Source organism: Rhipicephalus microplus, unplaced genomic scaffold (assembly GCF_043290135.1).
Source record: "Rhipicephalus microplus isolate Deutch F79 unplaced genomic scaffold, USDA_Rmic scaffold_56, whole genome shotgun sequence".
Classification (NCBI taxonomy): Eukaryota; Metazoa; Arthropoda; class Arachnida; order Ixodida; family Ixodidae; genus Rhipicephalus; species Rhipicephalus microplus.
Genome location: NW_027464629.1, coordinates 667,501 through 689,865, shown reverse-complemented (window position 1 = coordinate 689,865; position 22,365 = coordinate 667,501). Strand labels below are relative to the sequence as shown.

At 48.0% G+C, this 22,365-nt stretch overlaps 1 protein-coding gene across 1 annotated transcript in view; it reads left to right on the top strand.

Annotated features, from left to right (window-relative positions):
* The window catches only part of LOC142788368 (uncharacterized), a 189,198-nt gene that overhangs the window by 5,606 nt on the left and 161,227 nt on the right, over positions 1-22,365 (top strand). Inside the window, exon 2 of the mRNA XM_075884932.1 lies at positions 9,887-10,020. Coding sequence (XP_075741047.1) covers positions 9,887-10,020 — 134 coding nt within the window. The remainder of the gene's footprint in view (positions 1-9,886; positions 10,021-22,365) is intronic.

Sequence of the window (22,365 nt, the reverse complement as noted above, 5' to 3'; positions counted from 1 at the left end):
GATCTTTAAAAAAATGCATAATTATTGGTAAACTCGTGAAAAACTTGGAGCTGCAGCAAGTAACAGTTACTTTTGTGAGCATGTCAACTCGCTTTTTTGCTAAAAGGAAATACAATTTTTAATGCGAAGCTTTTCTGAACAAACTGAGGACACTGGCTGTTTCTATTTGTCTGTCTGCCTGTCATCCCATATATTTATAGCCTTTGACATCGCCTAAATACTAATTAGCAATAACTACAAGGGGAATGCAATATGTTTTGCCAAAAGATAGCTCTGTGTGCACCGCACTTCAACGTGTGTGTTCAGCATTGGAAGGGGTAGCTCGGCTGGACATGGTGACCTGCGCCATAGATTTAAGTTTGTGGAATGTTACAACAAAGATGTTGCATAACAATTATGAACGTCATGTGGTCGCAGGTAGGTCGGATAGCCTAGATGGTGCTCTAACATTAGACTCCACCATTACCATACTTCCTTTAAATGCAAGCCAAGTAGCCACGTGTCTCTACACTGCGCCGAATGCAAATATTCTGTCTTTTGACGACAAAACGATACTGCTTGGGGACGGTGGTCAAACAGCTTGAAAAGTATCCTAAGTCTTTTGCATTGCAAGATTGGCAGATAACTGCAAAAGCCACCCATATTTGCCCCTGTGAAGTAAGAAATTTGCTTTGCTGTTCTCGGGGCTGTAAAATCGGAAAGCAAAATCTTCATTATGCGTGTGCTGCTAGACGGAGTCATTGCACATTGCCAGTTGTTCGTATTGTCATGATCAATACAGCCGCTGGAGCTCAGGTGCGGGCAGTTAAGCGAGGCGGAGGAAGAAAAGCTCATATAAGAACAGCCAGCCCAAAGCAAGGGTGCTGTCTCTGTCTGGTTTATTCCTCACGATGGTGTAGCTCGACGACTGAAGCTTACGGCTGAAGCCACCTATACCTCGCGGGCCTTCGGCAGCATGAGTCTTTTCCCCACGAACACCGACCACGCTTCCGTGGTCATTGACTTCACGACCAGACCACTGCTGCTGCTATCCAATGAATCCTTCGCGCATGACGTGAACGACTTCTCCATGATTACGAGATACGCTCTCACACGAACCATACTATCACCTGCAATAGGATGGAAAGGTGGGCTAGTTGGTAATTCATGATGATTCAGCGAACTGGGAGCGCGGGGGTGAACACAGACACAAAGCAAAGAGGACGCACACAGCACGAGCGTTCAACTAGCAATAGTTGCTATTATAGCGCTCGTGATGTGTGCCTCCTCCTTGCTTTGTGTCTGTGTTTACCCCCGCGCTCCCAATTCGCTGAACTATCCTACTAACACCCTCGTCTGACAAGGCGCACGTGCCCCTGCCGTCCAGAAACGTGACGTACGTTTCCATTGACCGTGATGATGTATCCCGTGACCAAGACTCCTCCATCGATTTAGAATCTAAGGGACGCTGTTCAGGCTTCCTTCGCGGGCCCCGGCGCCATGTAGATGGCACATAGCCTCTTGTTTCCCGGGGACGGTTCCCGTTTCCCATGGCGACAAGCTCTCCCTCAGGACTCCATCAGCGCCTGAGCTGCTTAGAAGGGGTGCTGTTCAAATTCCCTTTGACGATGATTCTACTGCAGTGAGCCAAGCCATCAGGTCTTCTTTGACTAACGTTGCCACCGGCTCCACACGGTGTTCATGGGACAGCACCACGCAGCTGCGTTATACCATCGCCTGACTCCGCTCTATGATAAATGTCTTAACAGCGTCGCAATCGGCGCTGTTTTTGGCGATCCTGCCGGCATTACTGCCGACGCCGTGCTTGATGTAGCCGCCTCACATGACCTGTACCCAGCCAACCCGAGCAACGTAGAGAGCTCCGGGATGCCCTCACAGCTCTTGGACCAGCTGGGCGGCTTCACGTTGGTGCTCTCTGCATTTTCACCTGCTGTCCCATCGCCGCAAGTCGTCGCTAAGTATTGGAGTTTCATGGCGTCGAAAACGACGCTGACGACTGGGTGTCGACAGTCAACGCTATAGCAGCAAACGAGGCCTGGACGGAGCCTCGAAAACGGTCTGTGGTTGTAAACTAACTTTGAAATGGTGCCGCGTTGTGGTATCGGTACGAAGGTGTGCGGCAGTAGTTCTGGACAGACTGGCGCTGCAAGCTCATAGCTGCCTTCGGGCGGATTTTATATGGCACCAGCGAGTCCAGAATAGCCTTTACCGAGGACGCTGTCGAGGAAAACGACATCATCGGCACTGTACCAGCGCACTGCAGCTTAAACGAGCGCTCGCACCCTCCCCTCGTAGGAACACAGGACTCGCGCAGTGATGTGACACTGCACTGGTGTCTGGCATCAGAACACTTCTACAAGAGTTGGAGCTCACATTCCGTTCACGGCACCTCGTAACACCAGCCCCAATACCATCTTCCCTTCGAGCCTTGGACGAGCCGACGCATCTCGTGCATGACACGTTACCAATTGAAAAGGTAGACGACTCCATGACTATCGCCAACGGCGTCCGCTTATCAGAGCTACATCCACGATTTGAATCACAATCATTAGCCGCATGTGCCGATGGCCACCTTGTGCTGAGTGAGCAGGAAAATATAGGAATGGAAGCGGAAAGTACGGAAAAAAAGCTAGAATGGTCACTAGAAACATAATGAAAGAACGAGACCTGCAGCACATTAGTAGCGACTTCCAGAAAGTTGAGCGAATGAAACTCAACGATCCCAACACGCTGATATCATCGCGTATCAAACGAGTACATGTGTAGTATTTATAAAATTAGACAGGCAGCCCAGAAACCACAATTGGCGTTTCACGAAGATTAGAGTCTATTTGAAAAGAAGTTCTGAGACCTGGCGTAGCTCTGTGGTAGAATGCTTCATTGCCACGTAGAATGCTTGGGTTCGATTTCAGCTGGGACCCTGACATTTGTTCTTCGCATTCATCGGGTCGAAACTATCGATGTCGGGTATTTTTTAATGCTCGCGCATTAAAATTGCCCATGTGTATTCTGCTGCTGAAAAACATTTATTTACAAATGTTGTTTACAGGGAGGATGGGAACGGTCCTTAAGTGGCCGCCCCGTACATACACTAGGTGGGCTCCCTCTTACGGGAGCCCATTGGCGTTGGCCGCGGCCCGGGCACGCTCGACGAAGGCCCGTTGGGCCGTCCGGTCAGAGCAGCCGAGCAGGCTGCCTCCCAGTCCTCCCGCGAAGGGTTGAGTAGTGGGGTAAGGTTTGGGGTTTTTCGGCATGCCCACACCATTTGTAAAATGTCAGAGGAATTTTTCTCACAATGCGGGCACTTCCCCGTGCAAGCGGGGTCAAAGTGTTTTATGATTGCCGGGCACAATAGAGTTTTGGTATAAAGGTGAAGGAGAATTCGCTCCTCTGCATTCGTGACGCCCTTACAGGGTTTCGGATAGGCGTTATGGCCGGATTGATAAAATTGTGTGACCTCCTTAAAGGTGTAGGCGGGATTGGGTTCGAGTTCCGGATCGGTAGAGAACAAGGATGGTGCCTGGAGAGTGAGTGCGCAGGCGGCGGCATCGGCTGTCTCATTACCATCGAGGCCCGTGTGAGCCGGAGCCCATGTGATCATTCGGTGCGCGGGGGCACCTAGGTAGCTGCTGTTCTGCAAAATTTTATAAGCTCGGCACGGAATGTTATCCCTGTTGAATATTGCGACAGGCACCCCTTGGGTTGGTGATGATGACCCTCTAGTCTTGATCTGCGGCGGCTAGTGCGATGGCGATCTCCTCCGCGTGCGTAATGTTATGTGCACGAAATGTGAGTCCGTTTACAACGGTCTTTTGGTGGACGACCGCAGCTGTGTACCAACCACCATGGTGCGGGCCGGAGGCGTCCACGTAGAATACTCCGAATTTGTGGCCGTAGTGTCGAGCCAAGGCTTCCGCCCGCGCGAGGCGTCGGCCACTGTAGTCGTCTCGGGTCATGTTAGCCGGAAGAGGGCGCACGTGCAAGGAGTATCGCCAAACTTCTAGAATCTGTACGCGCTCTTTCGTGTGTATTGAATGATTGATGTGTAACCGGGCCAGGAGGCGGCGACCCGACGGTGTTTTAGAGAGTCCAGTATATTGGTTTGTCAAGTGCGCCTCTCTCAGCTCCTTGAAGGTGTTCACCATTCCCAAGCCCAAGAGGCGCTGGTTAGAGGTGCTGACAGGAAGGTCGAGGGTGCGCTTGTACATTTTGCGGAGAATGACTTCGAGTGCATTCTCGTCGGATTTGCGTAGGTGGAGGCATGGAGCCGAGTACAGGACTCAGCTGGTTACGAATGCATGCACCAGCCGCAAGACATCTTTGCATCGTAACCCCCCGCGCTTTTTGGAAACCCGGTGGACCATCCGGCCCACCCGATGCCCCACCTTACGCATTTTGGCCAATGTTGTGTCTGCTCTGCGATTTTTGTGTATAAAAAGCCCTAGTACTCTAATCTCATCGCGTTCGGGTATGGGTCCGCTGTGAAGGGAGAGGTCGATTTTTGTGTTGCACTTTGGTGATGGGCGTATGTGCCCGAATTGCGATTAGGATGGGGAGCACTGAAGGCCGCAGCAACGGGCATAGTCATCCACGATGTCCGCCGCTTGCTGCAGGCTTGCCTCCATGTCTCCTGCCGAGCCGTGTGACGCCCATATGGTGGTGTCGTCGGCATACAGCGCATGCTGTATGCCTTCGACTTTCGCCTGCTGAGCAGGGAGTCTCATCATTGCCACATTGAATAGGAGGGGCGAGAGGACTGCTCCCTGCTGAGTCCCTCTCGTGCCTAATCGGTAAGGGCCATGTTCAATGTCCTGAATCCGAATGTATGATCGTCGGTCAGTGAGGAATTGTTTAATATAGTTGAAAGTGTTTTGGCCGCAATCCACCTGTGAGAGATGTGTTAGAATAATTTCGTGGGTCACGTTATCAAAAGCCCCCTTCAGATCTAAAGCGAGCACAACTTTGTCATTCAGGGGATATTCGACTGGATCGAGGATCTCATGGTCGAGCTGAAGCAAGACATCCTGCGCGGACCGGTGTGGGCGGAACCCGATTATGGTGCCTGCAAATGCATTTTTGGTCTTCAGGAACAAGGACAACCTGTCGCGCACCATCGTCTCCATTGATTTTCCCACACAACAAGTAAAGAAGATGGGGCGGAGGTTGTCCGCGTTAATGGCTTTGCCCACTTTGGGTATGAAGGTAACCATGGCGGTCTTCCACTCAATTAGTAGGCTTATTTTCCCGATCCAAATGGAATTGATGTAGGCAAAGAGCACGGTGTAGGTCGGGTCAGGAAGATTGGCAAGTAATTTCACGGTAATTTTATCCCTTCCCGGTGCCATTCTTCGCCTCATTTTTGCTAGGGCTGTCTTCAGGAAGTGTAACTGGAACAGTTGATCCAGCTCCGCGTTCTCGGTACCTTCATACGAGTACGCCGGCCCTCGGGAGTCCTGCTGTGTGCATAGATATTGGTCTTGGAGTTTACATGCCGATTTGGCTGTGTCTCCGTCGAAGCTGCGAAATGCTCCTTTCAGATGCTTTCGTGTCTCTGTTCGAGTTTGGGTCAGATCAATCAAGGACCAGAAGAGGCGCCAGGTACTCCGGCTGGACATTTGTCGAGCGGCCGTGTTGCAACGGTTCACCCAGTTAGAGTCAGCGAGCTGGGCCGCGTTCTCTGCTGTTCGCTGGGTGAGCTCAGCGATGCGAATTTTGAGCTTTCGGTTGTGTTTTTGCCGGTGCCATCGGCGAAAGAAGCTGAGCCGGGCCTCCCAGAGGTGAAGTAGGTGGTTATCCACCACCGGAGTCACCTCGGAGAGTTTAATCTGTGTTTCTGTGGAGTGTAATAAGGAAACCAGTTGCTGGGACCAAGCATGGTATCCTTGCTCCTCAATGGGTGTCGAATTGGCGTATATTTGCCGAAACTTCGTGTAATCGGGTAATTTTACCTCTCCGTAGGGTCTTGCCAAAGGATAGGTGCGAATGCTGGTGTTGAGTATGCAGTGGTCGCTGCCGAGGGTCTCCTCAGTGTTGACCCAATCCGCATACTGGATGTTTTTGTGAGGGTAAGGTCCGGACATGTGTCCCGGGTCACGGAGTTACCCACGCGATTTGGGTAGGCAGGGTCAGTGTGAAGAGTTCGGCCCAGCGTGGACATAAGTTCCGCCAACTTACGTGTACATTCCTCTTCACGTGCATACTCCCAAAGTGTGCTGGGGGCATTAAAATCACCCACGATCACCAGAGGATCCCTGCCTGCAGCTTTTAAGGCGTGGCTAAAAGGTCTGCAAATGTAATGTCGCTGACTTTCGGTGAGCAATAAAATGTTTAGCACGTGCAGTGGTGGGTCCTGTTTACCCAGCGGAAGGAGTGTCACCATCACGGAAGAGAAAGCTGGCTTAAGGTCGAGATCAACTAGGTTGGCCGTATAATTTTTGTGCACGCAGATACAGATAAATGGTCTTGCTGAAACGTAGTAGAGTTTATGAGTGTGGCAGCACTGCCTGGCTCCTGGAGGGCTACCACAACAGGAATGTTTTGAAATGCTGCGAGGAAAAGCCGTAGGTTGGCCCGCTTAGTGTGAGCCTTAAATCCCCGACAATTCCACTGGGTGATTTGGATGGGAGTGGCCGTATTGGATCGTGGGGACTTCCAAATTCTAAGGGTACCCGCCATGGTCAGTGGAGTTAATGAGCGATTGCGGTGGCGGTGCGCCTGTGGGGAGGGGGGGACTCGCGGAAAACAGGCTTGTCTGTCTTGGCGACTTCCCGACGTGGTGGCTCACTGTGAGTCTGATCTTTACGTCGTTTCTTGGACGCCCTTTTAGATTTTACACCCTGTTGTGCGGCCACCTTGGAATTACGGTACTTCACCTTACATGCTCGAGAGTTTGTGGCGTGTGCTCCACCGCTCACAGAACATACGGGTACACATTCATGAGGGGCCCGCACCCCCTCCTCCACAAGCGGAACCTTCTGTCCACACAGACCACCCGTATCCGGTCATAGGTTGGGACAAGCGCCCATCCAATGGCCGACGACACCGCACTTGCCGCAGGCCAGGATCGTCCGGTAGTAGGGTTTGACGGGGATCAGCATTGTGTCGTAGTGAACAATGCGTGGCTTCTCCTTGCCGGCGAAGGTTACACGCGCCTTGTTCGACGTGCCAAATTTACGTACCTCGACGATTGTGCCTGACTTCCAGCGTACGCTCTCTCGGAGCCTGTCCATCGTATCTGTGTTGCGGACTACGATGACTCCGTGGCAGACATTGCTACCATCTTGTCGCAGGTACCTGTTGTGCAGAACCTGCCTGTGCTCGATGTTTACCGCGATGTCCCCGATGATTTTGTCCACCGTGTCAGGGTCCGGGGTGTGAATCAAGATCAAATTTCGCTCTCTCGATGGAATAACTGTCAGCGTCTCAGCTCGCTCGGGCCCGAGGTATGCCTTAAACTCGGTCCCGTACCAGTTCTCTGAGGAAGCATCATGCAATGAGATGCACTCTCGTGGCTTTACGACTATTACATAGTCGTCCGGACTCAGTTTCGGAAACGGGCGAGGCTTCCCTTTGGTGAGAACCTTGCCCTTGCGTCCCACAGCGCGCGAAGCGGGAGGCTGCGTCTTGTCAACTGGCGTGCCGGATGCCGGGGCAGCGGCGGACACCGCCTTTTAGATGCGGAGCATCTAATACTCGAGGCTTGTAGTGCGGCGCCGTCCGCAAGCTTCCTCCTCCTTCTTCCACCATCTGTGCATCCCTTCCTCCTCTACACAGCGCGCGCTTCACTCCTCCACCATCTGTGCACCCTTCCTCCTCTACACACCGCGTGCGCTTCTCCTCTTCACGAACATTCGCTAGCTGTATAATGTAGCGCGCATGCGCCGTCACGCTTCGAGAACATCGGCAGCTGACGCGCGTGCATGCGCCGTCGCGCTTCGAGAACATCGGCAGCTGACGCGCGCGCATGCGCCGTTGCGCTTCTTCCCCTTCTCGAACATTCGACAGCTGACGCGCGCATGCACCGTCACCCACCATCTGTGCCGCGCGCGCTTCTCCCCTTCGAGAACATTCTACAATTCTCCTGATTCTCCAGTGGACGCGCATGCACCGTCGCGCTTCGAGAACATTCAACAGCTGACAGTGCATGCGCCGTCGCGCTGTATATATACTCAAGGTCGGCACTCGCTCGCTCAGTTGCCGCTCGTCGGTTGGTTTGTACGGCGCGTCGACGTCCAAGGTCGCGGTGAAATGAATTCCAACGAATCCACAAACACAATGATCGACGTCCCTTCGACCAGCGCCGCCCTTTCGCATACGTGTGTACGTGTTCACTCATTTAACACCCCTTTCTACAACCACGTTAACCAATTAAGCCATCGACCCAAGTAAGTCGCAATTTAACACCCCATTTCACAACCACGTTAACCAATTTAGCCATCGACCCAAGTAAGTCGCACTTTAACACCCCGTTAACCAATTATATGCTCCGCATCCTCCTCAGTGTTCCCCCGAGGGAAGCTGCGGGCAATCTTTTTGGCGTTGGCTTGCGAGCGGCGTTCAACCGCGTCGGTGAGAGCTTGGCTCCGAACCCTCGTTGAAGAAGCAGAGTTTGGCGTTTCGGAAGTCGTAATCGTCTCCCACGTCATGGCATGTGGGTCGTATCCACGCTGCATGAGACTAGCGTCCATGTTGCCTCAAAAAGCCGGTCCCACGCCGCCGGGCGTCGGCGTCACCGTTTGGCTTAACGGCGTCGCCAACGTGGTCGGGTGATGATCGGCCGTAAAGTTGTTAAAAACCGGCCCATCTGGATGACACTAGTATCTACGTGTTGCCTGTGAGTCGCCGAGACGATTGATGATAGTCTTGACGGAATACTGTGAATTGGTCCGTGGTTCCAGCCGAAAATCAGTGAAGCTGAAGCGCAGCACGTCCTACATCATCGCGCTCTTGCAGCCCCCCCCCCCCATGTGTGTTCTCGTCATTCCTGCGCAGACAGTAAGTGTCAATCCCCTGAAGCACCAATTCTTATACCAGCGGCACATTTCCGCCGATGGGTATGTAACACTGCCTGGCGGGAAGTGTTTGAAGACGTACGCGACAGAATTGTGACATTATTCATATCTTGACTTCGCATCATATTCGTCAAGCCATCTTACTCTCCCATGATAAGTTTGGTTCACGCAAGTTCAGGGGTTGACCCCGAGAGCACCCAAAAGTAAGCGGCTATATAGATACATAGGCTCAAAGCCGCTAAAGTTCGCTAAAAATGCTTCGCATTTAAAAATGAAGTTCAGTTGAAAGTTAGCGCCTGTGATGACTCATTCACCTCTATTTATGTCTGTTATTTGCGCTAGTCTACACTGTGTCAGTTTGAACAAACGTGACTTTCGATGTATTAAAGTACCGTATTTCTTTTCTGGTGTGTTTGGGTACAGCATCACTTCATCTCTCAGGGTAAACGAAGAACAATGAGCATTGCAATAATGACGTGGATGCCTGGCAAAGCGAGGGAGCATATATTGGGTACCAGGGCTCTCGTAAGATTACATGAATGATGCCGCTACTAAAAGCTTCGGAAGGCAAGTTACAACAAAGGATTGTGGCTTGAGCGCAGTCAAGAATATCAAAGTACAATTTTTTTTAGTTTTGCACTAACCCTAAAGAAATTGTTGCAATTTTTGTCATATTGTAGCTGAAATCAAACATAGGACACCCAATTGCCTCTGGAACTCAGAAGTACGGACAATCATGATTCTTCTGGCCATACTAGTTCTATTGCACACAAGAAACCTGGACGTGAAGAATTGGGCAAAACTGCTTACCTGACGTTTGATGTGCGAAGCGACCACCTATCGGAGTGATAGCATTACATGCCGTTTTTTTTCAGTTCCTCAATACATCTTTCAAGATATATATATTCACATTGAATGCGGAGCGTAACAAAGCCTGTCCATACTATAGAAAGGTGTTTTTGAACGAATCATACTACGTGTTTAATTATACTTCAGGCCTTTGTCCAGTGTGAGTACAGTTATTTTTACATTTGTAAGTAAATTTGGAGAGCTTATTTGTATGTACAAAATATGCAGAAAGTTTACATCTAAGTTGGCCCCTACAAAAATTAACAGCAAGAATAATAAATAAAGTTATGTGTATCTGTAAAGGAAGCCTATGGCTTTTTGGTAGTCATTGCCGTTGATATATCAATTGGTAATCCTTCATTTATTGCACAATTTCTTGGTTGTTTTAAAAGTATGATGACTAAGAATTATTTGTAGCCTTCTGCGTAGGTTGGCAAACTCACTCCTGAGTAGCCTGAACGAACTCCCTCAGGCTCAGATCGATTCGTTAGTCTGAGCCTGACTGAGTTTAAGTGAGTAAGAACCAGGTGAGTTTAAAAGTGAGTGAGTCTGTCTTAGAAAAATTTTTGTCACTTGGACTTCGAGCGCGTCTAGTAGAGAAAAGTATTGGCGAGTCTGAACGCGAGTGAGCTCCAGTTTTTATCGCCCACCTATAATCTTATCTACCCACCTATCAGCATTACTATCAGCCTTATATTGTGTCACTGTTATATTCAAGCTTGATCACACACATACCTATAGGCTAGCGTTCCTACGCAATATAAAGGTGTACTGATCAAAAGTGTGATTTAGGGGAAGGCTGCAATGGCCTCCTCCACAGAATCTTCCATGAGACGTTCATGATAAAATATCTCATGTGAATCACATAATTCCTGAAAAGTGTTCTTACTGCATTGCAACCATGTGCAACTTTTCTTTGAAGGTACAATATCACAAGCAGTATCATAGAGCACAGATTGTGTGAGATATTGGTGGTAAAGAACTTTAAAATCACAATGTGAAAATCAAACTCTACGCTAGTGGACTCATACGTCGACTCATTCGAGCTTGCTCAGGCTCACATCTTACTCATTCAATCTAAGTCCAGTTCAGCAATGTGTTAATGAGTTCGAGTTGAAAAAAGTTACCTTCCAAGCATTCCGTACAAATGGTAAACCAGTGAAGCAGAAACATGTGGCCACAGGTCACTGCAGATTTCACAACCAAGACCATGAGGGTCCTCAAGAAACTACAGCCAAGATATGGCACCGGCCCCAGCGAAGGCTTTTCTGTCATTGCCTCGTTGAAACTGCTCTGTCTGCAACGCCGCTTGTTCAGCCCACCGATGTCACTTGTATTCGGCTGGGAAGGCTTCCGGATTTTAGCTCCTCGGTGCGCAGTTCCTGATCACTCTGGTTGCTACTGGCCACCTGGGTTTCTTCTTGAACCCGGACTACTGCATCAGCCTGGCGAACATATTGTCACGTGCTTGCTCAAGAAAGACGATGGCAGTTGTGCATGTGCCATGAAGGACTACGAAATGGACGAAAAAGAAGAACTCGCTTGGGCGTTCTAATTAAGTGATTCCACTTCTTAAAAAGCAGGAAAAAGGATTCGCCTTGGACAATGTAATGCCGATATCACTCACGTCAAATCTGGTTAAGCTAATTAAAAGTGTTTTGAATGCCCGGGTGATGATATATATTCATAATACCGCAATATTAAACCCCAGTCAAATTGGTTTTAGATCCGGTTGCTCAATATGGTGTGCGCATGTTGATTTAGAGAGCCGAATACAACTGGCTTGGCGTCGGCGCCAATACTGTGCTTTAGTTTCTCTAGATTTGGTTAAAGCATACAATAGAGTTGCGCATTCAATTTTATTAAAAGAGATGGAATATCACCACTTTCCCAACTACATCACTGCGTGGAAGTTGGAGTTTTTAAGAGGGAGAGAATATTACTGCTTTAAAGATAAGTACTTGTCGAATAGATATAAGCAGACACGTGGCATGGCGTACCACAGGGGGTTGTCCTGTCGCCAGTTTTGTTTAACATTTTCTTAAGCTCTATTCCATCAACTAGGGATATTCAGTTATATGTGTACGCGGATGGTACTGGTTTCTTTGCAAGTAATACCGACCTTCAATCCCTATACCAGAGTTTACAAAATTATCTCAATATAATAGAAAGATGGCTTAAAAATATTCATATGACCCTGAACATAAAGAAAAGTGTGCTTCATGCATTCTCTTTTCTGCAGCCTATCAACATCTCGTTAATGTACAGTAATGAGCTCATTCCGCAGGCGAATTCCCTTAAATATTTGGGCATCATATATAATGACACATTAAATTGGAGAAGTCACATTGATGATGTGTACTCCAAGGCAACACGGGCCATGGGGTGGCTACGTAAGCTCGCAAGCCGTAAAGCGGGTTTAAGAAGAGATGTGCTAATAATGATATATAAACTTTATGTGCGGCCCATCAGGGAATTCGGATGTGTATTATTTTCTGGCAGCGCAGCTTATAAAATGATACATCTAATACTGCTGGAAAGAGAAGCGTTGCGTTTGTGTCTGGGTCTACCAAAATTTGTTGCAAATAACGTGTTGTATATGGAAGCTCACCTACCTTCTCTGCTAAGTAGGTTTAAAATTCTTATTGTGCAAGCATTCTTAAAGATATTCAGTTCACACCAAAGACTTTCATTTTACGCTTTCATTCAAGAACCGGCTTTATTTTTCGAAACCAATTGGTCGCGACTACACACCACGCAAATAGTATTTGCACAAGCACTACTACAACAACTAAATGTAAAAATTAGACATATTGGTCCAATACACAACATAATGTCAATGCTTAGAATACAGTTTGATGATATATTTCCTCATAACGCAAAAACATTGGCACACAGGTATTTAAATGACCAGTTAGCAGATTATCTACCTCACTTAGAGATAAGCACTATCATTGCGACTGATGCATCTGTGTCAAAAGAAAAGGCTGGGGTTGGCATTTTCTCTCCTTCTTTGGACTGGTCCTTTTCGATTCGACTCCCAGATTATACCCCTGTATTCATTGCAGAATTATAAGCCATTGTTCTTGCCCCACGCAAACTGCCCTCAAGCGAATCATTAGCACTTATCATTACAGATTCGTTATCAGTTTGTAATGCACTCTCTGTGGCAGTAAATGCAGAGCTGATGAATACGTTTCGGCATTTAGTACCGAAAAACGTAAAAAAACTGCATTTGCTATGGATACCGGGCCACCGCGGATTATATTTGAACGAAATGGCGAACTCTTTAGCAGCAGTATCCCTGGGTGGGCCCACCATCCCAGTTTTGCCAGATACGGCTTACGTGACAGCGCTAAGGTTCCGAAATGCTTGCCTGCAATGGAGAAAGGGTAATTTGGATAAATTCAAAGATTTCAAGCATTCGAGTTTTTGCTGGAATAATAGGTGGCGTGTATCTCACCAATTAGAGGTCACTTATACCAGATTGCACTGTGCAGTTCCACAACTAAATTATTACCTTAACAAAGCTCGGCTCAAGGCGCCACCGCTATGCATATGGTGCAACCAAAATGACACAATTGAACATTTCGTTTTATTCTGTCATCGTTATTCTTATCAGAGAAAAACATTTTTAGCAGCCCCATTACAAACGCTAGGAATACAAGTAAGTCTACCAGTAATTTTATCACTTGGCGGAACTTCATTTGGTTACTGCCAGAGGGATGTATGCTCCACTGTGTTTGGTTACATCAACGCAACTAAAAGATTACCGTGCTAGTGAACCCCAACCTTTTCAGATCTATAGTTTATAATCTATAGTAGTTATGTATATCAAAAACAAGAGATGGTTTGACCGCTTGCTCAGCAAACATTTTTGTTTTTTTGGTAGTATTATTTCTAAACTACTTTTTCAGATTGGCTTCATTTTCATTTTAGTTACATTTAAGTATCCTGCCGCCCGGTTGGTGGCCCATCCCCCTCCGTGGGGGAGCGCCGTCCATTAGAGGTCATCATCATCATCATCATCATCATCATTAAAAAGGTCGACCTGCGCCGCCGCGGTGGTCTAGTGGCTAAGGTACTCGACTACTGACCCGCAGGGCGCGGGTTCGAATCCCGGCTGCGGCGGCTGCATTTCCGATGGAGGCGGAAATGTTGTAGGTCCGTGTGCTCAGATTTGGGTGCACGTGAAAGAACCCCCGGTGGTCTAAATTCCCGGAGCCCTCCACTACAGCGTCTCTCATAATCATATTGTGGTTTTGGGACGTTAAACCCCACATATCAATCAAAAATATCGACCTGCTTCTAGTGTCTCAATCTCTGCGGCAAGACCTCTCTTTTGACGTCGTGACACTTTGCCTCCCTCTGAAAAAACCATCGTCCCGATGCGCAACTTGGGTGCTCTACCAGGCGTATGAAGTGGTCGTACAAAAACGGTCACCGGGAGCTAAATAACTCGATAAATACCGTTTCATACGCATGACGTGCACGACTTCAGGTAAATGCTTTTTGCGCTAAGAACTACAATCATTGTTGGGAAAAACTTCGTGGTTCACGTCGTTCAAGCGTCGCATGACGCTTTACGGACCAAAGTACCGTCTTAGCAGTTTCTCAGACAGTCCACGTCAACGTATCGAAATTTAGACCCACACTTTGTCGCCTGGTGTGTTGCTAATAAACTTGTGTCGGGTGTCGTAGCATTGTGCATTTTGATGCTGCTGATGACAGATGCGCACGCGCGTGAGCTGTCTGGCTTCTTCGGCGCGCTGAGTGAATTCTCCGGCGTCTACATGAATGTCGTCACACTCATGCGGCAACATGGCGTCCAATGTTGTCGTGACTTCGCGACCATAGATCAGACTGAATGGTGTCATTCCAGTGATTTTTTGTCGAGAGTTCTTATAAGCAAAGGTTATGTATGGCAATACCTGGTCCCAGTTTTTATGTTCCGTGTCAACGTACATGCTGATCATGTTTATGAGGGTCCTATTGAGGCGCTCCATCAGTCCGTTTGTCTGCGGATAGTATGCAGTTGTTCCCCGGTGAGCTGTACCGCTGAGTCTGAGAACCGACCCTAAAAGCTCTGCGGTGAAGGCAGGTCCTCTGCCTGTGATCACTGTTGTCGGAGCGCCATGCCAAAGGACGATGTTTTCAATGACGAACTGAGCGGCTGCTGCTGCTGTGCCGCGCTGCATAGCTCCAGTCTCCGCATAACGGGACAGGTAGTCAGCGACCACAATAATCTATCTTTTCCCTATTGTGTAAGTTGGAAAGGGACCCAGAGAAACCATTCCAATCTAGGTGAACGACTTTTCTGGTGCTTTGACTGGGTTTAAAAGACCGGCTGGTTTGCTTGGACGCGCTTTGCGTCTTTGATAGTCTGTGCAAGTTCGCACGTGATGGTTGACAGCAGCAGGTAACTTTGGCCAGTAGAACTTGCATTGTAGTCGGCACAATGCTCGGGTGTAGCCTAGATGATCAGAAGCTACTTCATCATGGCACGCTTCCATAATATCTTTTCGAAGAGAGGCAGGCACCACGAGCAAGTGTGGGTAACTGGTGGGTGAAAAGTTTTTCATATAGAGAACATCGTTTAGCAAGCAAAAAGATGGCAGTCCTTTAGCTCCTCTAGCAAATAACCGCGGAACGTCTTTACGTCGTCCTTTTAAATATTTATTTATTTATTTATTTATTAGAAAGGCAGGGAGGTTAACATCCCTGCCTTTCCTTGCATCTTTATCTCTTTATATTTATTTATTTTGTTTATAATACTTCAAGGGCCCCAGTCAAGGGGTGCTACATCAGGAGGTAGACAGTTCACAAACAGATGATTTGTTCGATGGCTTCTTTGAAATGGGCGATGCTGGAGTGGTGCACAATGTCAGCAGGAAGATCGTTCCATTCTGTTGAAGTTTGCACAAAAAATGAAGAGTGATGGGCAGTGGTATGCGTACGGGGTGGATAAACCGCTTTCGAATGGCTGATACGGCATGAAATACGATGGGCTGAAACGATAACATGGTTTAGGTGCAATGCATGATAAAATGTGTGAAACAAACACAGTCTTGAAATTTTGCGGCGTGAAGCTAAGTTAACCATGTTAGCTTGAGATTTTAGTTTGGTGACGCTGCTAAGATAGGAATAGTCAGAATAAATGAATCTGGCTGCACGATTTTGGATAGTTTCAAGCGTTTTTGATGGGGATCCCAGATGGCACATGCGTATTCTAGCTTCGGGCGGACTAGTGTTAGATAGGTTAAAAGTTTAACAGAGGGTGGGGCTAGACGTAAGTTTCTTCGGAGAGAGCCAAGCACGCGGTTGGCGTCATTAGTGATGTTCATAATGGGGGATGACCAGGTCAGATTTGAAGTTAGAGTGATACCGAGGTATTCACATGAATTAGCTGCTGCTATTTCAGAATCAAATAAGAAGTATTTATTGGAGGAATAGGATTGACGGCGATGGAAGGAAATGACACAAGTTTTCTTTATGTTAAGGGACATCAGTCATTTTTCGCACCATGATTAAATCAAACAAAGATCAGACTGTAGGATGACAGGGTCGTTAGAATTGTGAATAGGACGATAAATGACACAGTCGTCTGCGAACAGACGAATGTTAGACGCTAAGTTATTGGGGAGGTCGTTAATATAGATTAGGAAAAGTAGAGGACCAAGGACCGTGCCTTGAGGTACGCCAGAGGTTACAGCGGATAGGGAGGAGCGATGGTTATTAGCACAAACGAACTGCTTACGGTTAGTCAAGAAGTCACATATCCAATTAAAAACAAGACAATTAAGGTTAAGACGTGAAAGCTTTAAAAATAATCTGTTATGAGAAACTTTGTCAAAGGCTTTTTCGAAATCAATGAAAATGGCGTCTAGAGGTATGTTGTTATCCAGGCTAGAACTCAGGTCGTTAACGAACAGGGCGAGTTGAGTGTCACATGAAACTCCTTTTTGAAAACCGTGTTGGTTAGGGTGAAAGAAATGTACTGAACGTAGAAAAATTACTATGTGGGAATTATTTATGTGTTCCATTAATTTAGAGCATACACTTGTGATGGATATGGGGCGATAAATACTCGGTGAAGATGAAAGACCTTTTTTCGGGAAAGGAACGATCTTACCAAGCTTCCAGTCTTCCGGCACCACTCTGCATGAAATAGACTGCTGAAATATGTGCGAAAGAATAATGCTTGTTATAGGCCTAGTGTTTTTCAGAATTTTGGAATTGATGCCATTCATTCCCGCGGATGACGTGAGTTTCAATTCGTCAATTAGTTTCGCAATACCGTATGAATCGATTGTAATGCCTGGCATGACAGGATGATCAAGAAATGGGGAGTCTGGAAGTGGGCTGCAAGATTCAGGGGTAAATACGGAAGAGAAGGCAGTATTTAGTAATTGAGGGGTAACATGTTCTGGAATAGGATCGCCGTGTTCATAAAGTAAGGATAACGTTTTAGTGGGGTTGAGGTTAATGGCTCTCCAAAAATGTTTAGGGTTATTTCGTAGAATATTAGGTAATGTAGAAGAGGAAAAAGAACGCTTAGCTTTCGCAGTGAGTGATTAAAATTCCTTTGCCGTTCCGCGGTACTTGTTCCAAGCGCTCGCGCTGTTGGACAGTCCAGCCGAGCGATATAATCGCTTTTTCTTATTGTTAAGACGCTTGAGAGATATGTCGAACCGAGGTGAAGACGCCCGTTCCGTATTTGTAATTGTTGGTATAAATGTATTGATCAAATCATGGATTTTGCACTTGAACAAAGACCAGTTAGTTTCAAGGGGGCATTGGAAGAAGTCGTTTAAATACCATTCACAAAATATGGATAGTTCGTTGTTAATGGCGGCATAGTTACCCTTATCGTAGAGTGTGAGGGTTTTCTTGGAATGGCTTTTGCCTGGTAGTTGATTAGAAAACGAAGCGGGAAGCACAGCGTGATCATTAATCTCTGGGAGAGGAACTAGGGATGCAAGATTGTCGGAGCGTGACGCGAAAATGAAGTCGACAATATTTGAAGAGTGCTCAGTAGCTCGCGTTGGGAATGAAACAAATTGAGATAAACCAAATGTTAGGCACGTGTTAACAAAGTCGCTTTCCATAGTGTGTTTAGATATTGTGAGCGCGAGGTTAGACCAGATTATTCCTGGGAAGTTAGTCACCCATTAAAATAACCGGTATGTTAGGATAAGAGGCATTCAGGAAGTTAAGAGCACTGTGGAAATTAGCGATAAATGAAGCATGTGCGTCAGGGGGGCGGTGACAGACTTCGATGATAACCGGAAATATGAATTTTTGCAGCAGACAAACAGTAATTCAAGGCTGGAAGGGATGACCACTGGGGAGCAATTTAATCGACTGTGAGCAGCTATCAGGACGCCACCACCACGCTTACCATCACGATCTCGCCGAAACATAGTAAAGCCAGAAAAGCATGGTGCTAATTCGGAATCGCTTATTGAAGGCTTTAGCCACGTTTCAGTTAAGAGAACAAAGCTGCGTTCTGTCGTGCAGATAAGATTAAAGAGCGAGTGGCGCTTCGGCAAGAGGCTTCTAATGTTAGTGTGTACAATGGACAAAAGTTCAGGGTTTAATTTAGGATTCGCTGAGGTGGGAGGTGGTAGCTATGGGCGGAGGGGGATTACTTTTTCAGAACAGCGATCGAAAACGTAAGTGGTGCCATCAATGGTTAGTTTGTTGTACCGAAGTTTATAGGCCTTGCGAGATGCTTTACCAAATTCAATGAGGTGCTTACGGGCCTTGCGTGTGTTGGTGGAAAGATCTTCGCTAATGCTGTAATTGGTGCCTTTCAGTTTTTTGGCGTAGGACAGCACTAGTTCTCGATCCTTGAAATGGAAGAACCGGACAATGATGGGTCTATTTTTACTTGGTTGAAAACGCCCTATGCGGTGAGCGCGTTCAATGTCTCTAGGTTGGACTGAAACTTCCAGATTGGCAAGACATAGATCCATGACGCGCTTCTCAGACTGTGTCCAAGTCTCGTCACTGGCATCTTCAAAACCGTAAAAGACAAGGTTGCATCGTCGCTGTCTGTCCTCAGAGTCGTCCATCCTGGCGACAAGGCTAGCGATAACACCACAGTTTTGCTCAGTTAGAGTTTGTAAGCCGTCGACCTTTTCTTTTACCGCGGCTATTACAGAGCAGTTGTCTTCAATTTTAGAAAATCATTTAGTAATTTCTTCAAATGTTTGCTCGTGTTGCAGGAGCGTAGAACGTATGGATTTCATTTCATTAAGGATAGCTGCCTGCCCGGACTGAATATCGTTGAGGACAGACATAATGTCGTTAGGGGTTTCAGTATTAGAGGACCGAGTTGCAGGGCCAGGGTTTGTCTCGATGTCGCCACATAATAGCAACAGCACTCGCAGGGCACGAAGCTAGAAACAACCTCTAAGCAACAATTTGGGCTCGGCAGCACTAGCAATGCAGCGTATTTGGTACGCTTGGAGAATAGGGAACAGGAATTTTTTTACCCGCACAAAAAGCAGGCGTTGCATGTGAGTGCGGGCCATCGCTGGGCTGCTGCGAAGCCCACTGAAGAGCGCGCGGCCTTTGGTGAAGCTTTTATCGTAGCGGTGTGACGTCAGTTCTGTTTCCGTGCCTCGTGAACATGAGGGTAAGGGCGGAAGCAGTGACGGAGGCACAGGCGGGAACCACGAAGGACTTTCGTGCGGTGCGGGCGGCAGCGTATCCACGGCACAATGCAGACGCTGAATCCCGGCTGATGGGTCCAAAGCGTGCAGCGGTAGCTTAGCCTGGGGGGCCGGGCTCTGATGTGCAGCGTGCTGCAGGCCACCGGGGAAGGATTGAAGAAGGGCCGCGCAGAATATCTGCACAAAAGGCGGGCGTTGCATGTGAGTGCGGGCCATCGCTGGGGTGCTGCCAACCCACTGACTGATATTCAATGAGTGGTAACAGCTCAGGGTCACTGCGCTGCTCTCGTGCAATTGTGGCCGTGCTGACTACTCCCGAGATTGCCACGTCGATGTTTTCGTCATTACGAACGACAGTTTGCACTAGCGACCGTGAGAGACAGTCGGCGTCGTTGTGCCTCTTCCCAGATTTATACACGACAGTTATGTGAAACTCTTGAAGCCTTAGGCTCCAGTGCGCCAAACAACCAGATGGATCTTTAAGGTTGGTGAGCCAGCACAAAGACTGATGGTCACTAACAACCTTGAAGGAGCGGCCGTACAAATACGGAGGCAATTTTATGACTGCCCACACAACGGCGAGACACTCCTTCTCGGTGGTCGAGTATTTCTCCTCCGTGCGAGAGAAAGCTGCTGGCGTAGGCTATTACATTTTCACAGCCGTCTTGCCACTGCACCAGAACGGCACCTAGACCTACATTGCTGGCGTCAGTGTGAAGTACTGTAGGGGCGTCCTGGTCGAAGTGTGCAAGGACTGGAGGTGTTTGCAGGCATTGTCGTAGTTCATTGAATGCCATTTTCGTCTGTTCACCCCAAAATAAGGGGACGTCCTCACATGTGAGTCATGTCAATGGCACCGCAATAGACGAAAAGTCCTCGATATATCGCGGTAGTAGGCGCACAACCTTACGAAGCGTCTCGCAGCCTTTTCGTCACGTGGTGCAGGAAATCGCCCTACGGCGTCTATTATGACCGGGTCAGGACGAACACGCTCGTGACTGACGACTTGGCCTAGGAAGCTGAGTTCGTTTAAACCAAAATGACATTTTTCCGGTTTTAAATTAAGGCCGGTCGAGCGTATGGCTTGGGGTACGGTGAATATACGGCTGAGATGTACCTCGAATGATGCTGAGAATATAACATCGGCCAGATAGGCCAAGCATGTTTGCCACTTCAGGCCCGATAGTATGGTGTCCATGAGACGATGAAAAGTGGCTGGCGCCGAGCACAACCCAAAAGGAAGCACCTTAAGTTCGTATAGGCCATCAGGCGTCACAAAGGCCGTTTTTTCACGGTATCTCTCGTCGACTTCTATCTGCCAGTAGCCACTTCGGAGGTCCATTGAACAAAAATAGAGCGCATGACACAGCCGATCAAGTGAATCGTTTATGCGAGGCAGTGGATAGACGTCTTTTTTCGTGACCTGGTTCAACTTGCCATAATCAATACCGAAACGCAAGCTGCCGTCTTTTTTCTTGTGCAAAACCACGGGGGATTCCCAAGAACTTTTCGAAGGTTATATGACGTCATCCATGAGCATCTTCTGTACTTGCTTCTGAACCTCCCCGCGTTCTTTCGGAGCCACACGGTAAAGGTTCTGCTGAATCGGTTGCGTGTTGTCTTTAGTAATGATGCGGTGCTTGGTCAATGATGTCCTCTGGACATTTGACGTACGAGAAAATCAGTCTTCGAATTGGTGTATAAGTTGAAGCAGGCACTTCCTATCAGATGGCGGTAGCCTAAAGCAGATGTCCACCGATAAATTTGTCGATGCAGGGACTGTCGCGTTGTCTGGTTGCAAAGCAAAGCAATCCCTGGCAAACTCTGTATCGTCGAAGTAGGCAATTGCGGTACCCTTCTGGATTTGAACGCGCTCGTTGCTGAAGTTTGTGAGGAGCACTTCTGCCTGTCCACCAGTAAGCGTTAGGATGCCTCTCGCGATGGCAATGCATTGCGTGAGAAAAAAAGCGACTATGTGCTCCACTATCACATCTTTATAGGAAGGCAACGCACTAGAGAGAGAGAGAGAGAATAAAATGAGGGAAAGGCAGGGAGGTTAACCAGATAATGGAGCATCCGGTTTGCTACCCTGCACTAGGGGAAGGGGGAATGGGGAAGAAAGATTGGAAAGAAAGCGAAGAGGGAAATAGACGCGCGCGAAAAAAAAGGGGGGGGGGAGCTGGGGTGCTACAGTCTATACAATAGGCCGCTGCCACGCAAAAAGTTCAGTAGGGCCTTCATTGATTTTCTGTGAGCACACAAATCATGTCTTCTTTCCAGCACTGATTGTTCAGACAAAGGTCTGTCGTCAAGGCGAGCTAACGTAGCAGCTAGTTGCCGTCTTTGAACGCTGTAATGAGGGCAGTGACAGAGAATGTGCTCTATAGTTTCATCGCTGCCGCAATGACCGCAAGCAGCACTGTCTTCCATGCCGATTCGGTAGGCGAAAGCTTTGGTGAAGGCGACACCAAGCCATAGTCGGCAAAGCACCGTTGTCTCGAGTCGGGAGAGTCCAGACGGAGGCCGGAGTCGACGAGACGCGTCCAGTCTACGCAGTCGCGTGTGCCGTAAGCACTCGGTGTTCCACAGGGATTTTAATTCTGCATTAGCGATTTTTCGGATGGTCATTGCAGCATCAGTCCTTGAAAATGGTATAGATTTTTCTTCACCATTTTCGTGTGCTGATCGGGCAGCTGCATCGGCATGTTCGTTGCCCAATATGCCGCAGTGACTTGGAATCCACTGAAACGTGATTCTGTGTCCTTCGTCGAAGAGGTGGTGAAGCAGCTCTCTAATTTCCAGCACTAGTTGTTCATGAGGTCCCC